Below are 16166 nucleotides of genomic sequence, written 5' to 3'. Positions count from 1 at the left end.
ATTAGGTGATCAATTAGCTATGTCTACCACATATAGAGTAGATTGAAATTACTTCTCAAACTCTTCTTTCCAGAGAGCTGTAAGACCTCTTATTAGGGATTATTCTAATTCTGTGCCTACCATACACTTAATAATACTGCTAAAGAGTTTATTTTTCCCTTAACATAATATTTTGTTTTGATGATAGATAGGCAGAGTCTAAATGTTATTAGGCAAGACAAAGAAAACATGGATATATAATTCTTAAAAGACACACATGAAAGTATTACACCAGAACCTACAAACTCTTCGACATGATAAATTATTATCTCCAATATATAAGAAAGATATAACAAATCCTGGCTTAGCCAGAACTTACAAGAGTGGAATATCAGTGATTAACTGCATCAAACAGCAGAGCAATTCTTCCAATAGATCTTCTGAGTCAGAACCTGGCAAGACACATAAAAAGTTTTTAACAAAATATACAGTAGAATGGAGTTGTTTAGAAGTTACATTTTCATTCTTATTGAGAATTAAAAGTTATCATTACATAAACTCAGACACTAACATTGACCTCTGAATAAAATCCAAATCATGAGCAAGTTGGCATCTATTATGATCTTTATCTAGAATAGGAACTTTCAACATCAGCTAGTAACAAGATAGTTTTCAAAGCCTGAAGGTACTTAAGGCTTCTACAGGAAGGTAGTTTTCAAATTTTTTATACTGCACTATGTTTCTTTCAGTGAAATTTTATACTAAAGTCAAATATATAAAACAGATAAAAATCAAGCTTCTCTAGTGGCCTTGTTTGAAGCAGGATAGGACTTATAAATATCTGCCTCTATAAATATCTGACCTGCCTCTATAAATATCTGACCTTACCCTTGATCTCTGTGGTGGGCCTCAAGGCACCTTTTATTTACCCCTGGGACTCCATGGACCACAGGCTAAAACCTGCTACAGAGGCCAACCACCTCTTTACAGACAAGGAGCCAAAGGTAAAAAGGCTTTCCCAAGACACAGAATAAATAAGCATCAACGGCAGGACGCAAATTACCATTCTGATGGAAATGTTCCTCTATCCCAAACTGTTATAGCTAAGGGACCTCCAAACTTCCAAAGCCAATCAATATTTTATGTGGTTTTGGACACCACTGACACCTACTCCTTCATGAAATTCCTTCTTTCCTCAGTTCTTATAACATCTTATTTCTAACCAACTTCTTTTCCTATTTCTTCCCAGTTGCTTCTTTGGAATATCTTTCAACTACTTGTATGTTCCCCGAGTTCTACCACTGGCTTCCTTCCTTCTTACTATGGTCTCCTTCCTTAATCACCACTTACATGCTGGTGGTTCCTAAATCTACAGTTTCCCTCTTCACCTCTCCACTGAATATCGTATCTTTAGATCCAATTGCCAACTGGCTATCTCCACACCTAGACACATCACAGTACCTTAAACTCAACATGTTCAAAACTGAACTGATCTCTCCCAACACTCTGAATGCTTATTTCTTCACTCTCCTTTTTTGGTGACTAAAACCAAAACCCAGACTGCTCTCTCACGCATCCTTCTATAACCAATCCATCTCTATAAGTCCTCTCGATTACACAATCCAACTCTCTGCTATTTCCTCTCTTCTTCATTCCCTGTCATTGTCTCAACATTGCAGTTCAGTTACACAAGTTTACTAAATTAAAACTTATCCCTGGACTCCTTTAAACCTTCCTAGTTAGTATTTGTAACCCCAATTTTACTCCTCTCCAATTCAAACTCCAGATGGCTATCTGAGGGCACTAACTAAACTCTGCCTTTTCACTCTCCTGGTTGAGATCTCTTCAGTTACCTGAAGCTGATTACTAGGTATTTAGAAAAAATTCCAAGCTCCAAAGTACAGCAGGCCAGACCCTTCAAGATACAGGTCCTGCAACCCTTTCTACTTTTATCTCCTTCTATCACTCCCTTCACAATATACATTCCAGCAATACCTAGATCTCTGCTACATGCCACTTTACACCTAGGTAACATTTCCTCTGCCTGGATTACCCTCCAACAATAAAAACCAAATTTTTTAAAAGCTCATCTTTGGCCGGGCACGGTGGCTCATGTCTGTAATCCTAGCACTCTGGGAGGCCAAGGCGGGTGGATCCTTTGAGCTCAGGAGTTCGAGACCAGCCTGAGCAAGAGCAAGACCCCGTCTCAACCAAAAATAGAAAAAATTAGCCAGACATAGTGGCCCATGCCCGTAGTCTGAGCTACTCAGGAGGCTGAGGCAGAAGGATTGCTTGAGCCCAGGAGTTTGAGGTTGCTGTGAGCTCGGCTGACATCACGGCACTCAAGCAGGGGCAACAGAGTGAGACTTTGTCTCAAAAAAAAGAAATAAAAAAGCCCATCTTTATCCATCTGAACCATCCTCAGTCTACATCTCCACCATAAAACTCAACTCTCTTGCCTCACCCTGAATAAAAATAATCTTCTATAAAGTATCTATGCTTCATGCATAAGTCTTTCATTGCATATGTTGGTTACATTATATCATCATTTTCTGTCTACATACAGGCAGGCCTCTATTGGACTCTATACTTATTGAGGGTGATGACTCACAAGGAGCTTGCTCATAATATATGTTCAGTACAGTTTGCTGAACTGAACTCAAGTGTCTACAGACAAATCCAGCAGTTATTTCCAAAGCATCGAGGCACTTGGAGTCTCAAATAAAAGTAAGTAATATTTTTCTAGACACAATACCACCTGGTATTCAGAAATTATAAAGAAATTTCTTCCTGCCTTGCCACAAATAGAACTGACACAGCAACCCTCTGAGAGGTGAGTACAAATCTTAAAGATAATATTAAATCATACTGGACACACCAGTCAGTGTTAAAAAGGATACACAGCAAGACTCAAGTTCAACAACCACATTAAATCTCACTCCAAGCAGCAGTGAGCTTGGCTCAACTAGTGAAGAAAATAAAGGACTAAGTAACATTTGTCTCTGAGGCTACATGATAAGAAGTATAGATCTAACTAAAACCCCTCTCGTCCCCAAGGCTGCCCAACATAACCAAAGTGAGTTAACAACATATCCCAATACGTTGATTTGTTGGCACATAACACATATTAATACATGTTTGCTGAACTGTCACACTCCTTGGCTCATTCTACAGAATGTGTGTCCCAGACCCAACTAAGAAAGAACATTTAAAATCACTCACTGATTCCCTAAAGAATGTTTCAGACCAAATGCCAGTCTAAAAACATATCCCTGTTCAGCCAAGCAGCCAGCATAGTTGTTTAATTACAGAAGGTGAGGGAACAAGCACTCAAGAACCACAGATGGTGCATGACTGGATTATTTTATACTTGTAGGGGTGTTCACACATCTAATTTTTAAATTTTAAACTGGTGACGAGGATTCTCTATTCAGTTCTATGTGCCATCCAAATTCTGACCTCAGCCAAGTTTACAGGTGAATCAATTAAGGAGTATATTCACAGCTTTGTTATCAATAATGAAGTTAATGGTAAATACATTTGATGCAAGTAAAATGCAACATTTCAAGGTCAAAGCTCTAACAGAAGACAAGAATAAGCAATTTCCAGTGGAAATCTCTGAAGATTCCCACTTACTAAAAAAAGAAAAAAAAAGCCTCGGAATTCTATATTCTTGTTTCTAGGCTAATCTAGAAGTAAATAATTGTATTTTAATAGTGACAAGATTTGATTGCTTACCTGGTTTGATGTTAAACAAGTCATTCATATTGCATTATTTTCCAAGTAGCATTTATATCACCTTAGCTTTCGCATAAGGCCAAATACCTTCCTTAGTTCCAATAAAAACAGATAAATATAAACTCATCTACCAAAAACTATAGTAATATATTCATGCATTTCATAAAGAGAATCTTAAAAGTCCTTGAAATTTGTAAGTCAATGTCAAAGTAAATTGAGGTTCTTTGAGCAAAGGACTTTGCAGAGATTGAATGTGTTTATTGTATTGTGAAGTTTTATAACCTAGAGTTTCTCTCTCTTTAGGAAAGAACATTTCTCTTAAGAATTCTCTCTCAATGGTAGGTACTCGCCTAAGGTACCAGCTACTCAGGATGCTGAGGTAGTAGGATCCCTTGAGCCCATGAATTCAAGGCCAGCCTGGGCAGCATAGCAAGACCCCATCTCTTAAAAAAAGACTTCTCTGTTAAAAAGTTTTAAATTACCTCCCTAGCTCCATATATTTAATATTTCAAATCTTAGCTTCTGTGAGATAATATTAATAGCTAACATTTACCGAGTACTCAATGCTTTGACAGGCATTATGCTGAGTACTTCATACTCTATCTCACGTTAATTTTTTTGAGGACTACCAGGTGGTTTTCTTTTATTGATCTGGTCTGTGGCAGGGCTTGCAGGAGGTATGGGATACTACCAAATGATTATCAGGTGTTTTGCAGTTTCCTGTATTCCCTTCCCCTGATTGGTCCCCCTCCCAGCTCACCCCCTTCTCCACCCCTAGGACCCACCCTCCTGGCCTACCCCCACCACCTGTAGATTTGATCCCTACCTAACATTTCCCCAAGAGACATGGAGTCAAAAAATCTTCAGTGGTTAGGGATGAGAGTCCGTCTTACTTGGCTACTTCGAGCTGAACAGGAATGATGTGTTTCTCAGGCTCCATGGCCCCAATGAAAAGGGTCATAGGTGGAAGGTATGTATAGTGAGGTCAAGTGGCTCCAGGGGCATCCGTGGAGTAGGTGTGTGGACTCTTGTCCTGGTTCAGGGTGGAATCCTTGGGCCAACATAAGTTTCATATAGAACTATTGGAACCTTCTTAGAAGTCTCAGCCCTTCAGCTGACTCACATACATGTCTATTGTTTCAGCACCTTCATTTGTTTCTGGGTCCCGCCTAGGCATTCACCAGTTTGATTCTTGAGATGTGTATGCAGCTCCTCATCCCTTGAAATCTGACTTCTTTGGTAGGGCATCCATCAATGTCCATGACCACATAGAAGGAGGATGACAGGGGCCCGTGCAAGGTTTTTTACAAATGAATAAGTGGCTTCTTACCAGAGTTTGCAGGATATTTCCTTCCTGGGTTTCGTCACAAGTTAGGCCTATCTCAGTATTCCCCAGTTCTTGGTTCCCAGTGTCAACTACTTAAAGAGTAGTTATGGTTATGATCATCATTTTATAGATGAAGAAATCAAGGTTCAGAGAGGCTACTTTACTAGAGTAGGGGGCAGAGCCCAGCTTTGACCCCAAATCAAGACTCTCAAGGGAAAAAAGAAAAAGGAAAAAAAAAACCTTACAAACTATTTTTAAAGCCCTATTTCTATACAAAGTTGGGGGGGTGGGGTGGAATGCAGTCATCCATATTCCACCAAACACCCTAAATACAAATTCTCTGGTAAATGAGTACTATGAGCCAGGTTAGGAGAGAGATATCGGAAGTAATACATTAGTTTACACATCAATATGATGATACTAGGCATTCATCAACACAGACTAGAAGTCCCTGGCTTCTTCAATATCCAATGTACAACAATGGATATTGTTGTACATATTTATTCTAAAACATATTTATTATGTTTTCGATATTTATTATTTATGTTATGGATATTTATTCTAAAACAATGAATAAATATAAGTTATTATTATCAGTATTATGTAGAACAAGGTCACTGAAATCCCAGCCCTATCCCTAGGGTTCCACCACTAAAGCCCTAACCCTACTTCTCTGGTGCCTGTGAGCTTAACCAGAGGAAGGGGTAAAGACAGAAGATATCGAAGGTCCCTTATATCTCTAAAACACTAAGCTGCAGTCCTGTTTGGTCATTCTATTCAGCACTCATTCAGTACCACATGCTGAGCTACCGCTCTTATTATGTCTTTAGGGAGAGAAGCAGAGAACAATAAAATACTATCCTACTCAAATGCCTTCGATCAGAGTTGGAGGGGAAAGTAAGAGAGAGAGAAAAGAAGAATAAAAAAAAGCACTCACTGATCACTGGAAAACAAAGCAGCAACCAGAAAAAAAGAAACGTATGGATCACTTAATCAATCAGGTCACACATACAAATGGAATGTTAAAAGACAGAGAGCTAATTGTTGTTGTTTCCTTTGCACTCAGAAAATCAAACTGCCAGTTTCTCAATGCTGCCCAAAACCACATTATGCCAAAAACAAGTACTAAAAAGTACTTTAAAAGTACTTAATCAAACAGAGCTGTACTCCAAAAATAGGTTAACAGAGTACCTAGAAAGTTCAGAACAAAACTGACTTCCTTACAATGACAGACACATAACTAGATTATATCTATAATAAACTTACATTCAGAAAACCATGGTAGAGTCTATGTTGTTGCCAGTTTTAATAGTGAAGCTAATATCAAAGTTATTCTAAAATATTAAAATTCAGATATAAACTTCTAATTAGCAAAATCAAAAATGTCTCTGTAAAGGAATTACAAAGAGGAAAAACAAATGGACTCTTCTAAAAATAAAATTGATCTACATTTCATTGCACTACAATGTTTATAAGCCTGTGTCCTATAGCATATTCCAATAAAATCAGTAATAATTCTGGTTGACTGCTATTATTGTGGTCAAACAGAAATGTTTCTAACTATCCTAAAGCACAATATAGTCTACCAGGTTTGATTATAAAATGTCTGTTAGTGAAGTATAACATAAAGAAAAAAAAGAAGAGAGCAAAATATTACAAAACGATAGCACATACTATGTGAACAATGAACAATGCAGGACCTCCTAGAGGCACTTCTGTTTTCTGCAAAGACAGACTATAAGTCTTATATGTTAAATATTTTAAAGGAATAAATCCATGCTTTCTTTTTTATTGTGAATCACATTTTTCCATTATTGGTTTATTTTTTGCATTGCTTACCCATAACTAATGAAGTTAAATTATTAAATTTTATATGAAAATGAAAAATAAGCAGAGCAAAAACCATTCAACTACACACTATAGGATTTCAGGCTTACCTCTTGAGCTACTGTCTGCCCCAGTCTCTAGGGGCCAGTTCAAGCAGATAAATGAGAGCAATGAAACCTGCTGCCACAGAAGCCAAAGCATCTGAGCCACCTAGAAAAGTCAACGCCAGTTTCAACAGAGAGCTTTACCACCACCAAGTTTTGCAAAATGGATATACCATGGGTTTTTAAGGTAATTCCAAAGAAAAGAATGTCAAAAAGGTTTTAAGCCAGGGGAGAATGGAAAGGAAATTGGCTGTGTTAGAAAGGTACAAATTAGCAATTTTGAAATCTACTTCCACAAATTTCTGCTTATATCAGTTTTTTGGTTGTCGTTTTGATCTCTTACAAGTTGGCCTCTGTGTTCGACTGTTCGGTATCCTTGGTTCACCCTTTACCCGTCAGAGTACAGCAAATGCCTAGTGTGCGTACCTGCAAAGTGGTGGTTCCCACCGGACGGTTTTGGGGTGCTTCATTGAGGGACACCCACATGTAAGTCGTCTCTTTCTTGTTTTGGTTCATTTTCTCTAGAAGAGTATCTATCTTCCGACAGAAAAAGGAATGGAGTGGGTAAAGTGCCAGTGCCAGTATCCTAGCTGCCAAGTCAAGACACCTCACCCTTCCATGCATGGCCTGTTCACTTAGCCCTGCTCTCAGTGGACCAGCCCTCCGCTGTGCCTGAGAGCTTGCTCAGGGAGGCCCTCTGGGTTCAGTCTCTACCGAAAACACATCTCTAGTAGTAAACTAGGAAGCGGGGTTCTCCCAACTGCATGGCAAAGGAGAGAATCCCAGCATTTAACTGCTGCTTCCAATCAATCTTGGTTGTCTGCCTTCAGAGACACCTACCTGGCACTTCCAATTCCTAACCTTTCCAGGGTTTTGGAGCAGGACTTGGCTTTTTTTCTGGAGTTCTCCAACTCTGAAGGTATTTAGCTTTCACTGATTGTTTAAGCTCATCATTACTCAATCTTCCAACTTGCAAAATGTTACTAACATTGTGTTCCCCTTTCTTCTCTTTCACCTAATAAATTCATGACTTTTTCAAAGTCCCATTACTGACATTTTATTATAGTTCCAGAAGAAAGCAAGGCTAAACACACATTCCTAAATCACTATGGTTGAGAGCAAGTCCTACAAAATAACTTTTTAAAATAAATTTACCTTGAGCTATTTTACACCAAGGAAATGCAGTTAAGTAAGACTTTCACTTGGCCTTGTCAAGTCCCTGGACTCTTTTCTACTCCCCACACAGCTGCACTGACAATTATCAAGCCCCTTGGGCCCACATACCTTGCTGTCCTCAACTCTTGGCAGATGACCTGCCTCCTCCTACCCCTCAGCACCCACGGGGCTGCCTCTCGGGCACGGGTGGTACTCTATTTCAAAGCAAACCCACACTCCTTCACTTCTCTTCATCCTAGCACCTCCTATTTCCCTGAACTTTCCTGTCAGCTTTTTGTTTTTCCCTTTGTTGCTTCTATCTTCAGTCTCTCAGTCTCCAAAGACTTCTTTCCTCATTTTACAAAAATAAAAAATACTTGTAAAGAAACTATAATTGGCTTCCACTAGCAGTAGTGTGGTGTAGTAGTTATGCCAATGAGCTGTCCTGTACAAAACTTAGTTTTTGGCTAAAATAACACTTCTTAGTGCACTGATGGGCTCGATAAAGTAAACAAAATCTCCAAAGACCCCAACACCATAATCAAAAAGAGCAACCACAAGCAAATAAGTGAACACAAATTAGTGTAAACCAGTGAGTAGTAAACAAACTCTAAGGCAGTGTAACCCTGAAGACAAATGCCAATGCAGGGAAGCCCACTCTTGGGAGACTAAGCCTGCAATCAGTGTCAAGGAAGGGAACCTGAACCTGAAAACCATTAAGACCTGTTGAAGGAGGCTAGAGTGGCATCAGGTGGTACAGACCCTGGCTCCCTTTAGAAGCAAAAGTAAATCCTCCCTTAACTGGGGCCTCAGTTTAAGATCAAACAAATACAATCAACATCATCAAATACATAAGCAAACAAGCCATCAGAAGAGTTTGCAGAAATAAATAACAGATTTAGGCCCCTAAGGACTTAAAATAGTGGATCTATGAAACACGAAATGTAAAATAAATATCAGTATTACCTTGGCCAGTATGGGGCATAGTACCAAGACAGAAGAAAGGAAAACTCACATTGAAGGCAAAAGGAAAATGGAAACAATTTGTAGTACTTTATAGTTTTGCCTAGGGTTAGCTTTGTCCCCTTTGACTAACTCTCAAAGGCATGGAATAATGGAAAGAACTATCCTCATATAATGATACAAATTCTAATAACCTGCTACCACATCATACATAGCCTATGGGAAAATGTTCAACTACAAAATCCTCACAAATTTAGATTACAAACTGGAAGCTTAGTGATAGTCACATTTTACTCTCATAAAGACTGTTTCACTGAAAATGCCAGCAATATCCATGTGATCACAGCACTATTACAATGGCCTGGGATAAAGAAAAACATGCTGTATGTAAAATAAGCCAACATACCTAACATGCCTCAGTTGATTTTGCTCAATTGTTTGCAGATGGTCCTCTACTTTTATAAATTCAACCTTCAAACAACCTGTGCCACTGTATCTTACCTACTCCAAAGAGTCTTTCCACACACCCAATCTAGACATTCATATATCAGCTGATAAATAGATCTTTTTATTTATTTATTTATTTTATTTCGGCATATTGTGGGGGTATGATAAATAGATCTTTTATCAGCTACTGCATAGTGAGGTTCCATTTTTTCCCATTCAGCAGTAATAATTTAATTGTACTGTTCTTTTATAAATTATAAAAAGAAATTGTTGGAAAATATAAAAAGGGCTAAAGTAGAAATCTCAAACTAACAACATGTAAGACTAAGATGAAAATAATTACATATGCCAAAAACAGAAAGTTTTTAGCCTTAAAAAGATATTCACTGGATTCAAGTTGGTGGACCAAGAGTGGGCTCCATTATAAACAAAATACAACATTAAAGAGCATGTATAAAATCCTGAATTGTTAACTCCACATAAAAGAAGGGGACAGTCTGTCAGTACACAGAATCAGCAATCATCAGACCAGAGATGACTCCTTCAGTGAGACAATCACCTTGATAATGTGGCCTATGGTTGACAAAGTATTGTTTTGCCACCACCCCAACATTAAGTTACCAAGGATAAACAAAAATGCTTCTCAAGCTTGGAGAACAGCTGAGGATGCAGGGGCAAAGAGAATACTCTGGGAAGATGTTTGGCCCCAAAATAAATACATTATATCTCTCAAGTGTATCAATTTACTCAATGGTGTATAATAAAAATAATTTTATATTAAAATAAAAATGATAGTGTTAAATAAAATATAAAATATGCATAATTTTTAGGGCACAATATAAAACAAAATGTTGGGTTTGCAAGTATTGGTTGGACTATGGTCTTAAGTCCTGTGGGTATAAACATTCACTCCATTCGTGCGGCTTGGATTTTGTGGAAGGTCTGCAACTCACCAAGTAGAACTATGTTTTTGGTACTGTTGGCACCACAAACATGAAGACTAGCATTAACAAAACTAACACATACATGACACAATTCTAATTAAGAGCTCTGTTTAGATATCAGTATATATTTAGCAAATATAGAAGGCAAATTATCAAAGCAGTGAATTAAACATATTTATCTCTTAAAACTAAAAATCAATGTATAAAGCACAAGCTTTGAAAATCAATGGTGGTTGGGCACGGTGGCTCACGCCTGTAATCCTAGCACTCTGGGAGGCCAAGGCGGGAGGATTGCTCAAGGTCAGGAGTTTGAAACCAGCCTGAGCAAGAGCGAGACCCTGTCTCTACTATAAATAGAAAGAAATTATTTGGTCAACTAACATATATATAGAAAAAATTAGCTGTGCATGGTGGTGTGTGCCTGTAGTTCCAGCTACTTGGGAGGCTGAGGCAGTAGGACTGCTTGAGCCCAGGAGTCTGAGGTTGCTGTGAGCTAGGCTGACGCCATGGCACTCACTCTAGCCTGGGCAACAAAGTGAGACTCTGTCTCAAAAAAGAAACAAATGAAAGAAAAGAAAATCAATGGTGAATGATAAACAGTAATTATAAAAGATGATGCAAACAGTTACATTAAATTAAGTTGATTCTACAGAATTCTCACAAACATTCCCTCCTAGAATAAACAAAGTACATAACATTCAAAACATCAGAATTTCTCACACACTAACTTGGTTAATTTTCACAAAATCTTTGATTAAGTCCATGACGATAACATACAGTTAGTTATGTGGTATGTCAGAGAACATAATAGTTGGTTCAGAAAGAGAATCAAGAAAAGCAAAAAATCTCGCTATATTCAGAAGTAATTTAGAAGGTCTTGACTTTATTATGTTCCATTCCTTCTTAGTCAGTGAGAGAGAAAGAGAAAATGTATTTTGCCTATGACCAGATTTGGGGGGAAAAAAGAAGAAGAAGAAATCTGTTTTTTTCAGTACCACTAATCAAATGTGGAGTCAAAAGGGCCTTTTATTATTGAAATAAGTTTTGATGAAATGACAAATGCTCAATCTCTAAAAACACGGAAGGGTTCAATTTGCTTCTAGTGCTTTGCCTCCCTTTTCTAAGGTAGCTTAATAAAAAGTAGTCTCCACAAAAGTTGGCTGCCTGTCTTCCTTAGAGCAGAATCTCAAAGGTGCAGCAATTACTCAAGGGTAGACAGCATAGAATTCAAGGAAGAAACATCTGATCTACAATGAACTGGAGAGTTGCTTCCCCTGAGAAGATCAGGCAAACATTTTCATCCAAGGACCCAAATACCAGTCTCGCAGTTATAAAATGGGAAGGAGGAAAAGATATTCTCTCTCTCTCTTCCTTATCTATACTTGCCTTTGCCTTTAAAAAAAATTATTTCTGCTTATTATCATTTTATTCACCCTTTACAGGAACTTATTCTTCACTTGATAAATTATAACATGGCATACATAGCATTTGAAATTTAAAATTGTTTTTTAACAGCAAAGAGATTTAAGAATCTACATCTCTTTTCCTTCCTCTCCTCCCCGCATTAACCCAAAGTTAATGAGGTAGCAATTCATACTAACTCAAACTAGGCAAAACACTGAGTGATTTTCCATGGAATGGGTCTTCTAGAACAGAGGGGGCAATAAAAAATGACAGCAAGTAAAACGGCTAAAACTGATATTGATAATGCTTGCTTTATTCAATAATAATATCAAAGTTAATAGCTATCACATAGTTAGTAGCTAATATCACATTTTAGCTATGAAATGAGGAATAATAGCTTTAAAAGAAAAGTAAAACATATGATTTAGATTCCCTGCAACCAGCCAACTACATCATTTGTTCAGAAAGAAACTTTAGAGTACTTAAGAAACCTACTTAATTTTATAATTTTTAATTGCATTCTCAGGGAAGAAAATTGAATAAAAACAAACCCAACCCATATTTGCCCAGTATCGTTAGAGAAAAAGAATTTCTATGTAAATTAAAAAGAAAACATAAAGCAAAAGATTGTTATCTTGTTCAAACACAAACTAGATTTTGCTCATCTATCTTGCATATTGGGGAGACAACGCACATGTAAATTCCAGCAAATACCATTCACCCTTTGCACTCGGATGTCAAGTGTGACTCGACATGGTTAGCAAAAATTATAGAGATTAAAATTACTCTTTGAATATATCAATAATTTGAAATATAAAAAAATCCAAATAAATAAGCTTGTATGAAAAGAAACTACAGTTTTTTATTCTACTGCCGCGCTTTGTAAAATCTGGGGTATTTAAAAAATTAAATCCTGAGTAGAATAAAGAAATCAAGAAAAAAGCAAGCAAATGCAAAGGGTTCAGTATACAAACTTCTTACCAAACAAAATGAAAAGCTCTTGCCTGCTAAATGTTATGCACACCTTGTACACAGTGTTGCTATTAATATAAGAAAGTGATTTCATTCCCTGTGATATTTGCCACTTTCAGTTTCCTCAAAACCTACAGAAGAGCTTAGTGAGTTTTGACTGTACAGAAACAAGGAAACAGCCTCCTCAGATATGAACCCACAAAATGGCTATCACGGTGCTCAGCCACAGAACAGATGTTAAAATATTAGAAGACGGCCGGGCGTGGTGGCTAACGCCTGTAATCCTAGCACTTTGGGAGGCCGAGGCGGGCGGATCGCTCAAGGTCAGGAGTTCGAAACCAGCCTGAGCGAGACCCCGTCTCTACCAAAAATAGAAAGAAATTAATTGACCAACTAAAAATATATATACAAAAAATTAGCCGGGCATGGTGGCACATGCCTGTAGTCCCAGCTACTCGGGAGGCTGAGGCAGTAGGATCGCTGAGCCCCGGAGATTGAGGTTGCTGTGAGCCAGGCTGACGCCACGGCACTCACTCTAGCCTGGGCAACAAAGTGAGACTCTGTCTCAAAAAAAAAAATATTAGAAGACCATAAAATCACATTTTCAAAGTATGGATCATGAAGGATATCCTTCTGTAAGCTGGAAATACACTGAGGATGAGAATGAAGAAAAAGAGTACAGTAAAACAGAAATTTATATTTTATTTTTCCAAAACTGTTTCATAATCTTAAAAGAAGCCATAAGGAGCCAAAAAAAAGATGAACTAACTGACTGTCCTAAGTTGTTCAATAGTAATTGTAGGAAATTCCTCTACTATCAGGTGTCTCAGAAGTGAAAAAAGATAAATACACATGGTCTCTCTACCACTCTGAGTTAAAAGTACTGTAGTAAACTATTATTTTGCTATGCCATGGCTTCTGATTTATTCAAAATGTAACATAATTCCCAATTTACATGATAATAACCAGAGTTTGTGTAAGATTTTTGCCATCTAAAAATGGTTTTGTAGGGTTTTTCTTTAGACAGGATCTTCTTCTGTCACTCAGGCTAGAGTACCATGGTGTGATCATAGCTTACTGCAATCTTAAACTCCTGGATTCAAGTGATCCTCCTGCCTCAGCCTTCCAAGTAGCCTTCCAAGGCTACAGGTGAAGTAGCTAGGGCTACAGGTGCATGCCACCATGCCCAGCTAATTTTTCAATTTTTTGTAGAGACAGGGTTTCACTATGTTGCCCAAGCTGGTCTCAAATACCTGATCTCAAGCAACTTCCCACCTCAGCCTCCGAAAGTGCTGGGATTACAGGTGTGAGCCACCTTACCTGGCCAAGTTTATCTTTGTAATGTTATACATGATATATCCAGAACATCTTCAAAGGCAATACTTACTGTAACTGCCAGGAGATTTTTCTTCATATATAAAATGAAGTTGTAATTCTTCCTCTGACATCTCACTGATGAACACCTTCAGCAAACAGCAAATAATAAATAAAGCATTGTGTGTTTGCCAAATGAAGATGTGGCTAGAAAGGAAACACCAAAATCACACAAGAATCAATATTTAATCATAAGCATGATTCATTTATTTCTAGTTCATGATTTCCTCATGATTTGTCATGTCCTCACGATTTTGTCAACCATTTTGTCCATCCTATTTGCAATATGAGAACAATGTCCATATCTTTTAATGGCTCATGATTTATTACACTGGGCCATTGATAGGTACTATATTTTACTTCATATTTCATTCCATGTAATTTTACATAGTGAGTCTACTTGATAAAAATCTTTATAGATGTCTGTAGACATGACTGCTCTGTTCTTTATAGTGGTACCACATAAAAGCAATTAAAAGAAAGCTAAAAACTCCCCAAAATTACAGTAATAAAAAGACTATATGCAAATATGTAGTCAAAATTTTAAATGAGGCATCACCAGCAACAGAGTACAATACTTGGTGTTTTGTATTAATGACTGTAAACTCACAAGTAAAAATTGTATTAAATATAATTTGTGTAGAAACAAGGTAATAAACAACCTTTTAAGAGACTGTCGTTTAAAAATGGTTTTAAAAAATGCTTGACTACACAAAAAGTTAACTTTCCACTGAGTCTAACATGAAACAAATAAAGGTAAGGGACAAAGAATGAACTAATACTCAAACTAAGTCTTATTTAAACTAGGTATGATCAGCAGTGATAACAGAAGAAAATTACCTTTTTAAATAATAATTACATCACTACTGATCTTATTTAAAAAATATATTTTTAAAGATTGTCTAGGCCAATAAGGTATGAGAATGAACCAAAAAAAAAAATAAAAAGAAAAAAAGATTGTCTAGGCCGGACATGGTGGCTCAGGCTCCTAGCATTCTGGGAGGCCGAGGGGGGAAGACTGCTCAAGGTCAGGAGTTCAAAACCAGCCTGAGCAAGAGCGAGACCCCGTCTCTACTAAAAATAGAAAGAAATTAATTGCACAACTAAAAATATATAGAAAAAATTAGCCGGGCATAGTGGCACATGCCTGTAGTCCCAGCTACTGGGGAGACTGAGGCAGGAGGATCGCTTAAGCCCACGAGTTTGAGGTTGCTGTGAGCTAGGCTGACGCCACGGCATTCTAGCCTGGGCAACAGAGTGAGACTCTGTCTCAAAAAAAAAAAAAAAAAGATTGTCTAAAATGCTAGAGTCAAACAGATTCTAGAATTTATAATTTCACTCCTGTAACTTAGACACTAAGTTAAGACATCTCTCTTTTGCCTTTTTCCCTTAATGAGAATTCCTTCACAGGGGTTTTTAAAAGACCATAATTTATTTCTACCAGTAAATGAAAAATAAAATTCATATTATTAAATATAAAGTGAACATGATTTTAGACAGCTTACTTCTGACATTCTGCTGAAAGTTTTAGTTCTTTGGTTCTAGAAAGGAAGACCTTAATTAGTGCACCAAGATTTCCTGTTCGAGGGTTGTTTTCAACTGCAAGAGAAGAAAAGGTTTTAAAAAGTTAAAACTAAGAATTGAAATCAAAGTGAAATCATAACATTTATTAAACCAAATGTCAAGTTGAAATTGCTCATTGACCAACCTTATTGCCAATTTCACACCTAATCAGGCAAATAAGCAATGAAAGAAACTGCTACTCTTGGTCTTAATTCTGAACATCAAAAAATCATTTCCTAAATGAAAATAATAGAAATAAAAGAAGTAGCCATCTCATTTCAGAATCCAAAATTATAAAGGAAAGACATAATAATTAATAGATAAATTCAATTTATACTCATACTCCTCTCTCTTTAGAAAAGTAGACAT

General features: G+C 37.3%; 1 protein-coding gene across 2 annotated transcripts in view; it reads right to left on the bottom strand.

The window, feature by feature from the left end:
• The window catches only part of DYM (dymeclin), a 351414-nt gene that overhangs the window by 274898 nt on the left and 60350 nt on the right, over positions 1-16166 (bottom strand). For both annotated transcript variants that reach the window (XM_075993890.1, XM_012769895.3), the window contains exons 4-6: positions 15740-15833; positions 14248-14381; positions 359-431 (exon numbers count right to left, since the gene is read on the bottom strand). In XM_075993890.1, the coding sequence (XP_075850005.1) occupies positions 359-431; positions 14248-14381; positions 15740-15833 (301 nt within the window). The remainder of the gene's footprint in view (positions 1-358; positions 432-14247; positions 14382-15739; positions 15834-16166) is intronic.

Source organism: Microcebus murinus, chromosome 17 (assembly GCF_040939455.1).
Source record: "Microcebus murinus isolate Inina chromosome 17, M.murinus_Inina_mat1.0, whole genome shotgun sequence".
Taxonomy (NCBI): domain Eukaryota; kingdom Metazoa; phylum Chordata; class Mammalia; order Primates; family Cheirogaleidae; genus Microcebus; species Microcebus murinus.
The sequence above is the reverse complement of the archived record's forward strand: the minus strand, read 5'-3'. Positions and strand labels throughout refer to the sequence as shown.